The sequence below is a fragment of the Podarcis cretensis genome (assembly GCF_951804945.1).
Source record: "Podarcis cretensis genome assembly, chromosome: 3".
NCBI lineage: Eukaryota > Metazoa > Chordata > Lepidosauria > Squamata > Lacertidae > Podarcis > Podarcis cretensis.
In genome coordinates this window covers 83260171-83278056 of record NC_137172.1, presented here as the reverse complement: position 1 = coordinate 83278056, position 17886 = coordinate 83260171, and the positions used below count along the sequence as shown (strand labels likewise).

General features: G+C 41.4%; 1 protein-coding gene across 1 annotated transcript in view; it reads right to left on the bottom strand.

Annotated features, from left to right (window-relative positions):
• TBX18 (T-box transcription factor 18) overlaps positions 1-15038 on the bottom strand; it is a 36128-nt gene extending 21090 nt beyond the window's left edge. Inside the window, exons 1-4 of the mRNA XM_079970471.1 lie at positions 14301-15038; positions 11807-12002; positions 8538-8639; positions 4001-4172 (exon numbers count right to left, since the gene is read on the bottom strand). Coding sequence (XP_079826597.1) covers positions 4001-4172; positions 8538-8639; positions 11807-12002; positions 14301-14592 — 762 coding nt within the window. The 5' untranslated portion in view covers positions 14593-15038. The remainder of the gene's footprint in view (positions 1-4000; positions 4173-8537; positions 8640-11806; positions 12003-14300) is intronic.
• Positions 15039-17886: the final 2848 nt, after the last annotated feature.

Genomic DNA, 17886 nt, shown 5'->3' with positions numbered 1-17886 from the left:
TAATAATGAAAACTGGAGGCACCTTTTGTATCAAAAAGACTAAATTATCTGTATTCTGCATCTCTGGTTCTGTACTAAATTAGGGAAAGGAGCAACTGTAGTAATGAGTAAGGTAAGTATGGCAATATTCTTTGTCTCATCCAAATGTGAGCAAGCAGGGTGCCATCCACAAAATATTTATGCATCCTTACTCATCATTGGTTCAACTGGGAATAAGCGCTGTGCTACGAATGTTTCAGTAATTTATTTTGCAAGAGTATAACGGTTCTGAATACCAGCTTGTATAACTCTACCTCCAACTTTCCTCCCTGCATTTATAGAAGAAAAATTTTCCCCTGTGTGTTTCTACATGGGCAATCTTTCAGCCATCTCAAAACACTTTTTCATTCTGCTGTAAAGCAAAAGAATGAAAGTATACACGTTGGAACAGCCAGTTCTCTGGTTTATATTTCTGCATTTTCTGGTAACAATAAATGACATTCTTTGCAAACTTTCCAATTTTAGAAAGATGAATTTCTTATAAAATCTTTTGTCTCCAAAACCTATATTTTAATTTTCAAGGCACATTTCGGGACTGAATCAGTTCAATGTGTATTTTGAAATACTCTAGGAAAAAGCTACTTGACTTTCCTCCAAGCTGAAGTACTCATTAAAGTGGAGTGCTCAAATAATTCCAACCACGATAGAGTTTTCAATTCAGAGGGGAAAGAAGTTAAACCTCATTATCACACAATATGGAAACTTGCTCTTTCCATCCTGAGACTTTGTTTGTAGACTACCATTATCTAACTCACAGAGGTTTGTCTACCTGCTGCGTCCAATGAAAATAATGATTATAAGTAATCAATTCATGCATGGTCAGCTGCAGACTCCAGAACCTTTGCTGAATAAAACTCAATTTTAGGAGTCTCCCATGTTTGGCTCTTAGAGGTTATTTAAAATGATGGGGCCTGATATACTGCACCCTATACCCTACTTTCTTTCTTTACAAGTGGCCTTATTATTTAATATCCAATCCTATTACAGTGGTACCTCAGGTTAAGTACTTAATTCGTTCCGGAGGTCCGTACTTAACCTGAAACTGTACTTAACCTGAAGCACCACTTTAGCTAATGGGGCCTCCTGCTGCTGCGCCGCCAGAGCACGATTTCTGTTCTCATCCTGAAGCAAAGTTCTTAACCCAAGGTACTATTTCTGGGTTAGCGGAATCTGTAACCTGAAGCGTCTGTAACCTGAGATACCACTGTACTCCTATACATAGTAGCCGTAGGTATGCAACAGTGCTCCTGAAATAGAGTTAATTCACCTGTATCTATTGCTCAGCTTTACATATCTCTTTCTAATGATACCATTGAGGTTGTAGATGTTCTAGACCAGTGCTAGCTCAGATGTCAGTTATGGGCAGGATGAGGACTAACAAACTAAATCTGGGCAAAACAGAGGTTCTTCAGTACAAAATGTATCAGTTTCAGTATCCAACTGGTGCCACAAAAGAGGCTACACTCCCTCTGCTAACACAGCCTTGCAGCTTGAGAATGTGTTTGGACCCAGCTTTGGACCTGGGTTGTCAGGCTTCAGTCAGAAGCACCTTTGCAGAATTAAGATTGACATGCCAGCTGCATCTCTTTTCAAACTTGCTATGGTGATCTGTGTATTAGTCACCTCTCATATCTTGATTTCTACACGACGCTCTGCCTTTGAACGCAGTTAAGAAATGTGAACTCGTTCAGAATGCAACAGCCAGACTTGATTTGGAGGTGAAATATAGGGTTCATGTTTTTCCCACTCCAAGCACCACTTTTGTACTAACTACCTTGGCTTCCTATTAATTTCTGGATACGATCTGAAGTGTGAGTTCTAAAAAGCTCTAAGTGGCTGGAAACCAGTTTGTCTGAATGTCTTTCTCTATATAATTCTGACCTAGAACTAAAGCATTCCAGACAGTTCCAGTCCCTACAGGTATTAAGGTGACCATGCAGAAAAAAGCAAACCTCACTTCTGAAACTCTCTCATCCCACCCCAAGGAAATTCATTCCGATCCTTGCTGATTATATTCAGGAGAGAAATTAAAGCCTCTCTTTTTAATATGCTCTCTCAGATATTTTGGCTCGCTGAACTGAAACTGAAATAGTCTGCTGGGTTTTATATATATATATATATTGCCTGTTATATTTTACTGTTTTTACTTTACAGTGTTCCGATCTCCTTAGTGAGGAAGAATAGGATACATATAATTTTTAAATAAATAAATATTCCTCTTCCATCTAATTCACCTGATGATTGCAGAATCAAACCCCAGCAATCTAGAGACAAACGAGTGCTCAAAGTTACAGAGACAAAAAGTTAAAATTAGCTTTCAGCTGGCTTACAAAAATGTATTATGGGATGCTTCGTTTATTTTCTAAAACATCATATTGACGTTTACAAAACAATTGGCCAGGCATTCCAATTTCCAACTCCTATCTCTGAACTGTTACTCGTGGAATTCGGAGGAGGGGGAGCGGAGAGACTCAGGCAAAGTGCAAAACATAGTTATGTGCGTCAAAATTCCATACAGCCTTAACTGAACTAAAGTCAGCACCGCTGTATTCCCAGACATTCTAAAACAACTGACCATTTACCTTGAAATTCCATCCTTCCTTAGAACTCAAAAGAAGCTGATTTTGTACAAGTAATTCCCAACAATTTGGCTAACAACTTGCTCGTGGAAGAAGAAGTAGCAGATTCATTCATAACTTCATTAAACAAAATTACAGACTCTAAAAGTGCTTAGAGTATTCAGTGTGGATCAGGGCTACAAAACAGGCAGAGGTGGCCTTGAAGAAATCATAGCATGCAAATCCTTCCCTCATGCGCCCAAGAGGGAAGTGTTCTCACAAGTTTGGTCATGTCTGTAGGAATATTAGGATGGCCATCACATCCCTCAGTTTTTAGAAATCCACCTCAGTGTTCTCTTTAAAAGAGGTTAATTTATTCCTTTATTTTCAAAATGCTCAAAGAGTCCCGTCTCAAAACCATTTTATATAATTTTTTACCAAGGCAGGATATTTTAAGGATTAACTGAAAGGTATTAATTCGCCTGTCTATCTTCCATCTCATAAGCACTGAAGAGAAAATGAAATATTACCATAGTGTATTTTGTCATGTGAGGTGTTGTCATAGCTAAACAATCTGGAGCCTGCAAACAGAACACTTAACTGCACAATTCCCTGCCAGTGTTGCAGACGTAATGAGCTTCAGCTGTGAAAAGGTCTTGCTCCATAAGGTAGGTAATAAATCACTATCAGAGGAAACGTAGCTCTTGTGTTGCTCCTTTTAAATACTGTTATTAACACCTCACGAGGCTTTCGCACAAATGATTTTATTTCTAAAAAATCATTAATTGAATTTTATTTTGCCCAGTTAAGGCTGCTAGATATCGAAGATGTTCACATTAAGTACAGACATATTGTTTCACCTTACAGAGGGGGATCTGAAGACTATGTATACAATACCAATGTGTTCAGGTAGATCTGCACTTTCAGTTAAGTTAATTTAGGGCCTATCCATACTTCTGCTTGTAGGAAGCACAGATCCAAGCGGTTTTCTAGGCAAGAATCCAAGCAGTTTCTCCCTTGCCCTGTTCCTTTCCCAGGGAAAACCCGCTCTTTAGCTTTAAATCAGAACAAACAGAAATCTGCTGAAAACCCAATTTCATTTGTTCTGATTGAGCGCTAAAGGGGAAAGGCAGCTAGAAAAGCAGAAGTACAGATGAGCCCTTACTTAGGAAGCTCAGTTCTGCTTCTCCAACAGTCCAAATCATTCTACGAGGGGAAATGACACACAGTTACGGATGAATTGTTGTGGCGGGGAAGGGAAACATGTCTGTATCTAACCTGCCCTAAGCTTCACAAAATCAATCAGTTTTTGCTAATGTGAGAGTGTAGGTCAAAAAGAATTGTTGTTGTTTTTTAAATACAATTGATGGTTAAATGCGCACTGTAGAAAATAATATACTCACATGTCCCTGGTCATCCAGTTCATTGTTTGTAAGTTTCAGTTTGTCAAAGCTAATCACCTGCCTCATCCAAGTCTCTCCTGAGGCGGGTGAATCTGGGTGGATGTACACACGGGGAGGAACCGGCGAATCAGCATTCCCAGCTACCATCCATTTGGAGCTGTGATAAACATACCTGTAGAAAGAAACCCAATATGCATGAGATTAAGAATGGAAATAATGTGGTAGCATTGCTTAATCATTGTGGAGAAGCAAGAGGAGGGAGAAAAAACAGATGGGGGAAGGAGAAAGAGCGACTCACTTCTAGGCAGCAGTATTTATTTATAAAGGAGAAAAACAGTTTGGTACCGACTATTTTTGTTTTATTCAGCCCTTTTCCCCAAATTAAACTAGCTGTTGAAAATCTTCAACTGGGGGTTGCACAAGTTAGCTAAATGTCAGGAGGAATTCAGGAAAAGTTGTAGCCTAATATTTAACATTACAAATGGATTGTTTCAACTGTAAACAAAATTCTAGGAAGATATATTTTAAAGGCCACAAAATTACAATAATTCTAAGCTTTATCTTATAACCAGAATAATATTTTCACTTATAGGTCAATCCATTTAAAATAATTTATTGAAAACTGAGCCAATTAATATATTTATGAAGTATTTTCAGCCGTTATAAAAAACCTCTGTAAGGTGAAACTTTTTAAAGCATTCTAAAACAGCCTTAAGTTCTTCGTGTGCGTTTTAATTTTAGGACATTCAGTTCTAAAAGCGAGTAAACATCGTAAGGGCTATTTGCTCTCACACTGAAAATATAATTGTTTAATTGTAATGTGGCACAAGTAATCACAGCTGACACAATCAAGACAAAATGGACATTTTGTCTTATAAAAGTATTTTTAAAATCTAAGGATGTCGGAGAATTCTGACAGAAATGGGAGAACTTGGCAGTGCTCACTTATTCATCCCATGACTGGAACAAAAATCAATCCAGCAATAATTATCAGTATTCACTGTTGCTCTTGTTTTCAGTCTGAAAATGATACGTAATTGATAACTCCCCTCATCTCATTTGCACTGTGTTTCATTTGCACTGAAATGAACGGTTCAGAGTAATGTAAACATAACGCAATTACGAAATTAATTGCATAATTATCTATGTAAAATTCTGCGACAGAAGAAAGCAAGACGAATAATGAAGCTTTTGTCAGAAGCCGAACTGCAGCAGACTGGAAACAGCACTGCCCCCAGCAAACACAGGTCGGAATGGAAATTGATGCCTTCTTACACCTATACACAAGCCAAAGGCCCATCTATATGCAATTGCAAACACAGAACTCTTGCAAGTAGGCTGGAATTATGTGCTGGGCTGCAGTGAATATTAAAACAGTTCAGGGCACTGGAGCTGGGCACTGGAGCCTCACAATTACTGGAATGGGGAGATCTATTGCAGTGATGCGGTCATAACCTAATCTATTTTATTACAGAAACTTTTTTTTAAATCACTGTCATTTTTCTATTTGCAAACTATACTGTACTATGGTCTTATCTCAACATTTCATTTCTTATATTTACAACAGCATTAAACATTAACGGGGCTTAAATAATGAATTATTAAATATCAGAAATTTATTTTAAACTGTTTATAGTTGAATAATGACCTTGACATCAAGAGAAGCAGAACTGGGATCATTGGCTTGAATTCCAAGTGTCCCTTCTTCAAATGGAAAGGCTCATACCATTTGCCTGAAAGGTTGTAGTCCTAGAAAACACTCCTGCTGGCTGATTCATCAATTTCCCTTCCCTTTGCAGATCCAGCACCACCACTACCTATTCCAGATGGCCTCCTACCCCATAGAGCAGATGTTCAGGAGGTGAAGGGATAGCAGGAAAAAGGGAGAAATCAGTGAAAAACACCTCTCTCTCTCTCTCTCTCACACACACACACACACACACACACACGCCACAGACAGAGGAAATGTCCCATGTTCTGCTCACAAGAACTCGGAATCTGATCCTAGGGACACAATCTACAAAGCGCTGGTCCCATTTAATCCATTTAAAATAATATTAGTCATTTTAATTTTAATTAAATCCATTATATGAAAAGCTTTCTACCTCAGTTCAAGAGGAAAGGGGGGGAGGAAATGAGTATGCCGTCTGACATATAGAAAGACTGAAATGTACAACAAAATCATCTGCGTGTGTGAATCGCGGACATAAAATTCAGTCAAACCAATCTACTGGTGATTTAATTTCATTACTAATTTCAATCTTGAAATATGCTGTTGCTAACTTTAGAGATATGCCGTTGCAAAAAATATGCCAAATGTATGAGCGTTCACGAATACTTATCAAGTTCAATGGGATCTCCTCTGAAGAAAGCCTTATTTAGGTTTGTACGCTTAGACTAACTCATCAAATGTTATCTGATTCCAATTCAGACCCAAGACACTGATCTTTAAAAAACAATCTAATTTATGTTGAGCCAAAGGAAAGATTACAGACTACAATCCAGCCAGTTATACAATTTTAAGACTTGCTAAACAGTGTATCCAGTGTTTTCCTTTTATATACAGGGACAAATATTTGATGGAAATTTAATAACAATGTGGCAAGGGCAAACAAATTCAACTATCCCACAAGGCAAGCGTAATTATGCCATGCTCCTGCTAGTGCAAGGCACAACCTAGATAAAATAAAGTAAAACCGTAATGATCCTAATTATTCTGACACAGTTAAATTAACCATTTAAATCCATATATTCTGTCAAAAAGTAGAAGGGAACCAGGCCATCTGAAAGCAGCAATATTCCATATATTAAGAAAGCTGCATAGATTCTTTCCCCAAATTAATGCTGGAGTCACAGCCTGGTATTACAACCATGACTAAATTATGTTGGAAGCATGTCTCATGGGTACTTTCATGAAATGGCTACAAGCAAAAAATGGTAACACTCTCCAATGAGTGTACAGAGCTCTGTGTCAATGCAAAGGCTCACATAGCACCTTCATTTTGCATCTGTCACATGCTCAAGACACACTTCTTCATCTTGGACTATGACACCTGAGATATTTTCAGTACCTACCCTATTCTTATAACAGTAATTTGCTTTAAAATGTTTTAATGTTGTTTATAAAAATTGCCATAGCTCACTTATGTTGAAGGGCAGATAAGAAAGTCATCAACAACAAAAGAAATCATCCCAGTTTTCACAACACTTGTGGTAAATGCTCCATAAACCCATGAGGTATGAGCGTACACAACATTCTTTGCCAGGAAAAAAAAATGGACACAGGCTTTGCTTATACAAAATTCCATGTCCATATCAGAGCCTGGACCAAAAAGCATTCTCTGTTCCTTAATATCATTCAGTCTATAACAGAACTGCAAGTTTGCCCTCATTTTTAAAATGTCAATTTGCTGAGAAACTTGTTAAACATAAAACAGAAATAATAATGGCACATAATACGTACTGTACAGTAAGATGACTGGTTTAAAAAAGGAGCAAAAACTTCAGACCATATACAAGGCATGACTGAACCTATTTATACAACAAGACTGAGAGGATTGGGAGTAGGAAAGTTAAGCATAAGGAAGCTATCTTCCTTAAGTTCGATAACTTGGGCCTCTTAACGAAAGAATTAAAAAAAAACTGTTCTAATGATGGTATCATTAAAAGTGCTAATAGGCAAGAACAGGGAGAACCATTTGGGCAACCCTTCTTTAATGCAACAGCAAATATACTTGGGATGCAGATCTGTCATCTCTTAAATTGCTAAAAGAAGTCACTGTGTTCCCATTCCTACAAATTCATGCCAGGAGTTCTAGAGGGAAATGATTACTTAGATGTGCATTGCCTTGGTCGAGGTCTACATGATCAAGACCTTATGTTAAAGCATTTAAGGAGTGATTACTGATAGCTAGTAGCCAATTATTGCAAATGGCTGCACAGACAGAATTGCTGTTAATAATAACTAAACAAAGAAAGCCACCGAAAGTGCTATTCTGCAATTATACTCGAACCTGTGCCTCGTACAAGCACTCTCTTGAAATAATTTGATAGTTCAAGTAAGTTATATGTTTAGCACAGAATTCAAATTTTTTTGCACTTACTTATCAATGTTTAATAACCTTATGCAGAGAACTGCTATCTGAATAGCCACGGAAAATATGCAATATTCTCTCATAGTGCTGTTCTTTAACTGGGTTAGAATAGTGGTTTATACAGGTTACGGACAATCCACCCCAGTCTTCCCAGCTTCAATAAGTATTCCCAAGTAAGGGGGCTCAAGAACAGCAGCTTGTGATGGGGGGGGGGGGTACGATTTGAATAATGTAGAATGTGTTCAAAATATGAGCCAATGTACAAAGCAGTTCAATAAAACAAGCCTTGATTGTTCTCACGTGCTTGGCATAAGGCACTTATTTTTCATGCAGGGAGATGAAGATAGGAATTTGGGAGTTAAGCACAACCTTCTGTTAATTTCCAAACTAGCAATATTCTTTTGCAGTTCCTGATATCCCAAAGTCTTATATACTGCAATTACCTGTATCTTTTGTTATCCACAGGGACAATGTCCATGGCAATATAGTATTGCTGATGAGGGTCTAGGCCTGAAATTTTCACTCTCATTGCAGGAAACATCCGTCTGAACACAGAAAAAGAAGAGCATTTAATAAAAAACAGACACGGAATACAGAAACAGCAACATGTTTGTGGAATCTACCTCCAACTCTTTTTCATTTAAAGTTATTTGCCGGAAGCTTCTCTTTTTAAATAATTATATTCATTCACAAAATAGACTTACGGCACACGCCTCCATGGATTTAATTTTTTTTGCTGAACAACACTTGTGTTTTTCCCCTGAAATTTCTTCAAAGAGCAAACTGCCAAATCATTCAGATGCAATTGTTAAGCATTTTTTAATGGAGATTTTCTTTTAGCAGTTTTTTTTTTAAAAAAGGTAATTCTAAGAAAACATGTGCTTAATTTGGAACTGTAATTCACAAAAGAACAGATTTTTCAGAGATTGAAGTTTGGATTCTAAGCAAATTGAAGTAATTTCTAAGCCACATAGATCATTGCATCCAGCACTGGCTTTGTATGCAATGAACATCTTCCCCATGTACACAACTGTGTATTGAAATCATGAGCAGGACCACGGGTGATGCTTGTTTCTTATTTCCAGTGCAGGCTTGTACTGATTACCTAGATCACATCAAAAATATTTTTAAGAGAGTATTAACCATGAATCAGGGAGAGTGTCATTGTGACCACTGCCTGTTCAGGGGTTTCCCAATGGCATCTAGTTGCCCAGCGGGAAAACAGAATGCTGGACTAAATGGTCTATGGTCGGATCCAGCGGGACTTTCCTTATATGCTTAAGATGAATGGGATTTACTTCTGCAGAAATGCAATCAGGATTGGGCTACAATTTAAGTCTAAGGTTGCAGTCCTATACAAACTTAACTGGGAGTAAATCCCATTAAACTCAACGGGGTTTACTTCTGTGTAGACATGAATAGGATTTCACTAGAAGGTGAATTAGTTACTTGAGGTGCAATCCTAACCTGTTTTCTCATAAGAAATCCCACTAACTTCAAAGGAACTTACTCTCTAATAAATATACTCTGGTTTCTCTTCGGATTGCATAAATATGCTTGGGACTGCAGCCTTTTTATTATTTAACAATATCAAACAATTAGCAATTCTATAATGGAATTCTATGGAATGACAGTCTAAATATAAAATCATGACAATGCCATAGGATTTATTATACTAGTATAGACAAAGTACAATCAAAGAGCACAGCTCCCATTCATTTCAATTGGGCTTGCAGAGGGATCGTTTAAGCCAAGGGATGTGTTCTATGAATTCAGAAGATATGTAAAATCTTCATTTTTAGATATTATAAAGTTCATTTTCTTAGGGACAGGAATTGATATCAAATCTACACTAATACAAAGGTTCACATGTGAAGCTTTGCTAGAATCACACTGAAGTGGTTATAGGTTGTAGTTTAAAATACATTTTATTTTCAAATTAACATATACCCGATACCTGTCTCTATTCATCTGTTTTGAAGGATATTTTTCACAAAGGCATGCTATATTTTTCTTTCTATACAAATGAACGCTCAATGCTATTTTCTTGTATTACTGATGTTGTTGGAAATGCATGAAATCAAAGTTAGATTTTGGAAGGGGGAAAGGAGTTATTGACATCATGGCTAACTAAAAAAGAGGGCAAAACTAGCTGCTGCTAACTAGTTCTTGCTGTTATTTCAGTGCACCTGTAAGATAAAAAAGAAAAATTTTGACAGGACAACTTTTAAGACAAATGTTGCCTTGTGCTGTTTAAGACTGCACTTCAATCATTAATAAAACCCCTCTGAAAATGTAGAAGGTAACATATGGATTCAATAAAATATGTTTTTGTAATTTCTAATAAGTTCAGATACTTTTATACTGTGCAGGTTTTTACCATGTGTATCCTTTGGAAAGGGAAGAAAAAAAGTTATTTTAAGAACCTAGCATTCATGCCCTTTAACATAATGAACAGGAAACCTAGAAGTCCACATATTTCTATATCATCTGAAATGACTGTGGCCTATCCAGCTTTATAAATCAATTTGCTTAATTCATTTTGACATATTGACAGATTTGGGATCGTATTCTCAACTTTAAGCATTACAGAAATTAAGAGGCAATTTAAACATCCAGCTTCTGTAGCATAAAGACTTTGTATTTAATTAAGATGGTGGAGAAAGCTATCTTGTGAAACAACATGCTGCAACATATAACATCTTAAGCCATCCACATTGCAAAACCAAGAGAGATCAGTGGGTTCTCCTGTATATATGGATTTGACTTGATCTTCCGCAATAATCTACTCAGAAAACATCTAGTAGAATTTTAATCATGCTAAAAATGTCAGGCACTGTACAGTGGTACCTCAGGTTACATACAGGTTACAGACTCTGCTAACCCAGAAATATTACCTCGGGATGAGAACAAAATCTTGCAGCGGCAGCAGGAGGCCCCATTAGCTAAAGTGGTGCTTCAGGTTAAGAACAGTTTCAGGTTAAGAATGAACCTCCAGAACAAATTAAGTTCTTAACCCGAGGTACCACTGTAATTATACACGTCTTATATATATTTCTACAGAGTCAATACAGACTTCTTAAGAGGCAGATGGCTCACTTCTAAAATGACCCCATCACTTGTAAACAATTCAATTTTAAATCAAGTGATTTTATTTCAAGTACTCCAGATCAGGCTGTTAGTTTGCAAAGCCTTATTGCCACTTACTTTAAAATCAGTATCTCTAGGTCAGGGGCAGAATGACCTATCTAATAACCAAACCTTAAACAAACGACACAGAATTCAACAGTTTACAAAGACCTGCTCACAAGTAGTTTAGAGTAACAGAATGCCGCTTGGAAATAAAACACCTTTTAGGATTGTTAAGCAGATAAAGTAAGGCTATTAAGAGATGAATGGTACTGTTTTGAGGCAACCCCCTCCGGCTGAATGTGAGGGAGAGAACTGTCAAGAGTGCGCAAAATGGATGTATGGCATTCGCAACCAAATTTCGCGGGGAGGCAAATCCCTGCCAGGAGAGGAAACACAAAACCTCGGCCCTTCTCCAAGCGGCGCAGCGCCGTTGGCGAAAGCGGGGAAGGCGCCTAAGGGCGCTGCGGGCCTGCCGCTCTTTCCAAAGTGTTTCGGCCACTCTTTCCTATGGCTGCCTGCCTGGCTGGCTGGGTCCGGGAGGCCTTGCTTTGCTCGTGTTGTTTCGCGTTTCGTTCCTTACCTCCCCGCCTTGGTGATGATCATCTCGGTGCCGATCTCGTGAAAGCGCTTCCAGAGCTCGGCGCCCTGCAGGTCGACGCGAGGCACCGGCGGGGCCAGCAAGGGAGAAGCAGGCCGGGAGGAGCCTTTGGCCTTGGCGGGGCCTCCGGGGGACAGCGGCGGCGACGGAGCGCTCAGGAAGCTGTCCTCGCAGCCACCTGCAGGAGGGGGAAAGCGGGCGACGGATTAGACGGGCAAAGAAACGCGAGGCCCGGAGGCGCCAAACCTCGAGAGGCGCGGGGCGCAATGTGCCCTTATTGCTGCCTTGACGCGTCTTTGGCTACTCGGGAAAGGCCGGCGCCAAACCTAGAGAGGCGAGGGGCGCAATGTGCCCTCGTTGCTGCCTTGCGCGCCTTCTCGGGAAAGGCCGGCGCTTCTAGGGATCAAGGGCCAAGCCGAGAAAGGCCCAAGCCGGCGGCCCCTTCCTTCTCCCAGCGGCACGTGCGTCCTGCGCCTTCCCCCGCGCCGCGTTTTGGCTCGCTTCGGCGCAGCCTGGCGCGCTTCTCTGCGCCGGGCCAGAACGCACGAGGAAGAGGGCTGGGAAAGGGATTCGCTTGCAGAAAGGCCGCCGGGCCCGGCCGAAGGCGGGAAGGGAAGAAGTGCCCGTTTCCCTCCCCGACACACCAGGGAGACGAGCCCCGGAAGGGGGCCGGGGTCGGGGGGAGGTGGGAGCAGGCGCGCGCGTCCTTGCGAAAGACGTGGCCCTTCCTCCGAGCAGAAGGAATCCCCGATTCGGGTCAAGAAGGGCGGCTTGAAGGAAGCCGGCCTCCTCGAGCCCGTCTGCTGGGAGGTCGAAGGGCCTTCGCTTCGAGGAAGGCCCGTCGCTGTCAGTGGAAATCCCGAACCAGGGTCAGGATCGAGCTGCCAATCTAGTTCGAGGTTCATCTTTTCCTCCATAATAGCGCAACTCCGCGCAACAGCGGTTTTAAGATCCTCGGCTTTTCTGCAAGATTGAGAGTCTTGCAGCATCTTTATGATGGTATGAGTTTTCATAAACTACGGCTATTTTCTTCGCTGAACGACATGCATTTTCGCTGGGGAACTTTTGGGCAGGTTCTGCAACAGTTCTCGGGGATTATGAGGTGCAAAACTGCGCAGGCCCAAATGCTATAAAAGTATACATGATCGTAGCAATAAAATCGGCGTTTCAACTGTACTGTAGAGACGTTCTTAAGATTTCTGTGGGTTACACCTAGGTTGCCCGTGCGACCCTAGACGCTACTGAGCAAGACCCACTGAGTTCAATATAATTTACTCCCAGATAAGTGGGCATAGGATTGCAGTCTAAAATAGAAAGCCAAGCATTCCAATCCAAAACACATTTGAAAATAAATCCTAAGGATTTGAAATGGATTAAATATAAAATGGATTAAATATAAAAGGAACTGGTTTCTTTATTTTTATAAAGGATGTTAATCCATTTTCTCGCTAAATAAATCCCTAAGATAATATTCTAGTCATTTTAGTTCCATTTTTTGTGGGAGGGCACCAAAATAATAAAAATGAATGACTAGAAACAAATTATATGGAATGTATTGTTCCGTATAATTATTATTCGTATATGTTTATTTGATATTTAATAAAAGACACCCAACATCTTCTGACTCTGGGTGCACTTAAAACCTCTGTGTTTCTAATTAGTTAAAGCTGAAGCAGATATGAAAACAATACTGTGGAAAAAAGACCGAGAATGTTATTAAGTATCTGTTCATTAGTTTGGCACCTAAACAGAACAATTAAGACATAAGTGGGTGTGCTTGAGCATTCCTATTAAGAAAAAAAAATATGTCAGCTAGAAATCGTTAAGACTGGATTTTGTATAAACTAGATGATTTATTAACTCAGCTCTAAAATAAAATAGGATGAGCTATATATGTCAGGCTAAATAAGGGTTTAAACCATCTGCAATTATCTGATAAAATTAAGAACATCTAATAGTACTATCACAACCAGTAATTTAAAGATAAACCCCTCATGTATATAATTCCTTTCTGTACCAGTAAGATTTACGCAGGCCTGATTTTGTGCCCACTGTCTGAAACCAAGTACCGTAACACGTTTGGTTTAGCGTCATAAGACTCTTGTGTTCGCATGCCTTTGGGCACTTCTTTGGGATCAAGTCCCATTGAACTCAACCAGATGAGGGTTGATCTTGCATTTCCCCCCACTCGCCCACCCACTCAGACCTGGGAAAGCTGCGGGGGGGGCACTTGGGCACATGGAAGATTGCCTGGTTTTTAGCAGGGGACCCAGGGCAAACTCTGGGCCATGACAGCTGTCCCCGGAGAGGCCACTCGGTTTGGGTGCAAGGAAAGTACGATCGCCCCCCCGGGGGGGGGAAGCCTTCGGAAGCGGGGCGCCTGGGGAGACGGGCTTTCACGGAAAGAAGGGGAGCCCGAGAGGGGCATTCCCCACCCCCCCACCCCACAGGCCGGGGCGCTACCTCGCTCACTCACCGGGAGGCAGAGCCCGGACGCCGCAGCTCCTCTCGGCCGCGGCCGGCCCCGTCTCGGCGCTGGGCGCCAAAGCGTCCGCGCCTTCGGCGGCGCCCTTCCGGCAGCTGCTCGCCCCTTCGGCGGCCGCCGGTGGCGCCTCTTCCCCGGCCGCTTTCCTCCGCTTGGGCGGCTGTTGCTGCTCCTGTTGCTGCTGCTGCTGCTGCTTCTCGGCGCCGATGAGGGCTTCCACCGAGAAGGCGTGCGCCTTGAGGCTCAGCATGGCGCACGGGGACGCTCGCCTTTTCTCCGCCATGCCCGGGCCGGGCTGGGAGCCCTCCGCCACTCTTCCCCGGGCGCCTGATCGCCTCCTTCCAGGCCGCGCCGTCCGCCTTCGCGTCGCCTCCTTCTCTTTTACATCCGAATTCAGGCAGCCCAAAGAGGTTTGGGGTTCGTGTCCCCCCTCCTCCTCCTCCTCTTCTCCCTTTCCCTCCTCTTTTCTTTCCAAGCCCGATCTATTCCTTTTTGGAAAAGCAGCGCTTCTCTTCTTCTTCTTCTCCTCTCCCTCCTCCCCCTCCTCCTCCTCCTCCTCTTCTTCTTCCTGCAAGCTCTGCTTCGTCTGAGGGGCCAAACAGCTCTGACATGGGTAACAAACGCTCTGCGGACACAAATTAGGGCTTGTAATTGAAATTTGTTGCCTTGATCTGTCAGCACTTCCAGGCAGGAGACGGGTGGGAAGAACTTGCTCATTAGTGTCAATAAAGGGACGGCGACGGGGCGGAGCCCAAAGGACCGGAACGGCTGTCAATCAGGAGGTGCCCTCGGCCAATCAGAAATTACGGGTCCCCTCGCCCTCCCCCCCAAAAAAACCGGTTGCTTCTTCCTTAGAAGGTTAAGCAAGTGGATGGGGAGCGGGGGAGCAATCTAAGGGGTGCCTGCCACCCTCTCTTCCGTTCCTAGCACCCCAAAGCAACCCCGTCTCTTTCATATTCTTACAGCCCTTTGCTTTCTCCAGGCAAGGTGCTGGATTTATCTAGCATTTAACCAAAAATCAACTAAATCTAGAAATTCAGATCTGGGTGGTATCAGGAGGAAAGGGGGGGCTGGGTTCTAGTGCCACCTCCTTGGGGAGACCCGTTGGGTGGCTCTGGGAGAGTCCTGGTGTTTCAGCCTCAGTTCTCCATCCGTAAAATGGAAATAACCGCGACTGGGTAATGTGTGCTCAAGCAGTGTAAATGTTGCAGAAGGAGAAGTCTCAGAAAGTTTTACAAAATTACAGACAGCTCAGGCTGGTATAGCGCAAGCCGTTTGCAATCGTTTTTCACTTTGCTCCCCAACCCCAAAATAAACAATAAATAAACTGAGATATAAACTTATTTAAAGTATGGCAAATTTTTTATTTAGAGGCGGAGAGAATAATTAATGCATTCTTATGGATATATTTCCTAAGGACAATTGTTTTGTTCCTTTCCAGCATAAACTGAGCAGTGAACGTTTAGTTTTTAAAAATATTAAATATTAAAAAATATTAAATATTAAAAAACACACCACATGTGTAGAATAAGAGCTACATATTTAATCCTCCATATAGAGGGATCTTTAGACATGTTTAAAACTGCACCCGAGCACTGAAGACGTAGCGCACCATTTACTGGGAAGTTCTCCTGCGCAAGAGCACAGACCGTTGTTCCTATATTCTTTCAAATGTGAATTGAACATAAGGATTTTTTTCCTCGGTGAAAGCAGGATCCTTTTATTTCCATCAGTTATATTCCCAGGAGTCTGCGACTCCCATAAAGTCAATGCGGGTATAGTGCCACCCACTGTCTCCCTTCCCCTCATATTCCTCCTTAGAGTCTAACTGGGACTGAAAGCTTTAATCAAATAATAGATACAATTCATCGGATAATATACCGACTGCAAGGTTAAAATATAATTTTAATCTCATATGAATTTGTTTCTGATGGTGCCTGGTAAATAAATATTCATCCATGCACCACCTCTTCTGTTTTAAACTCCCCCCCCCCCCTTTTGCGATTTAATTGATAATTTCCCAAACGATTAGCATACAACCTGGGGCAGATTATACAAATTAACCACACTGTATACACTTTCCAAATTGAACTGTGGACCTCGTTATGCTTATTCAAAATTATGTACGCTATCTTTGCGAACATTCTCAGAAGCGAAGATAAAATAAGTTTTTTTTGTTATATTGTCATTAAAAAGGTTATTTGTTTATTGCCTCTGGAGAAAGCCAGTCGGGTGAACAGCCCTAGAGAGTGTGTGTGTGTGTGCGCGCGCGCGCGCGCGCACGCTTTTTTCCTGCTCTGGGTGTTTGTAGTACCAATTTAATTTTTTCACTAAAATTCTTAAATTTATAAGCAACAAGCGGGCTTCATCCCAACACTGCGAGCAGGCTTCAAAACCATCTCTCTCTCCTCTCCTCTGCTCTCTTTGTGAACGTGCATTTTCTTAGAAGAAAATACTGCTGATTTCAGCTGAGCCTTTTTCTAGGTACAATAATCACACCAGAGAGAGAGAGCTATCCCTGACAGAGTTGGGGCATCGTTACCTGATTTATTTCACCAGTAATCATTTTCAGATCCAAACTGTATTTATTAAATATTTATTTATTGCTCCCCCGCCCCGCTGCCAGCTTGGCCTTACGTTGTTATTTACTATTGTGATTCCTTTATTCGATTTCTCTCCCTCCCTTCCCCCCAAAGGAGACCGAGACAGGGGCAAATATCACCTCTCCCTTTTACAGATAAGGCTACCTTTGCAGTTGGGCGGACATCTTTGTTCTATAACTAAGCAGGTTATAATACTGGTCGCCTGGAATTAGAGGCATTCAGACACAGTGACTTGCCATTCGCATACTGTGATCATTCCGAAGGAGCCCCAGGGTTGTTAATGGGATTACTCTGGAGCAGGTAATCTCACAGCCTAACACACTCAGTTGGAACCCACCATGGAAATAATCTAGGTCGGTTTTGGGGTTGTTGTTTTTAACTCAATTTATTCTACAATGAATTATGAACTGCATAGTTTAATCTAAGAGGGATACGTGTTTCAGTTTTTGTCCCACTTTTAAGCCACAGCGGAGCAGCAATTTTCTTACACAGTGCGTCGATGTAGTTATTTATTTTACTCTCTTTGGATGAGCAATCCTTTCCCCGAGCACATTTTTGAGAGTCTGAAGTTGAATGCGCGCGCGTGTGTTTCCCTCCTGTTCGTTTATAATATTGTTTTTATTGTTGCCCTTACTCCTCTTAAAACGATGCATCTCTGGAGCCCGAGCAACAGAGCGAATGGGAACGTTTGGAGGATGGAATTTAACGTGTCACAAAAAAATGTAAATCCATCTGTCGCTTCCTTGGCGGCCAGGGCAGTTGGAGAGGTCAGCGTTTACAAGAAGGGGACTTCGGTCTTGTCTATCAGCTTCGGTGATAATTCGCTCCCAATCTATACACATACACACATGCATATATAATCACTACTCTCCTGAGCAAACCTGGTTAAAAGTCAGTGCCACTGATTTTTAACGTGGAGCTTATGCTATGGATCGGGCTGTTAATACTGCTAGCCAAGCAACAAAGCTACGCTC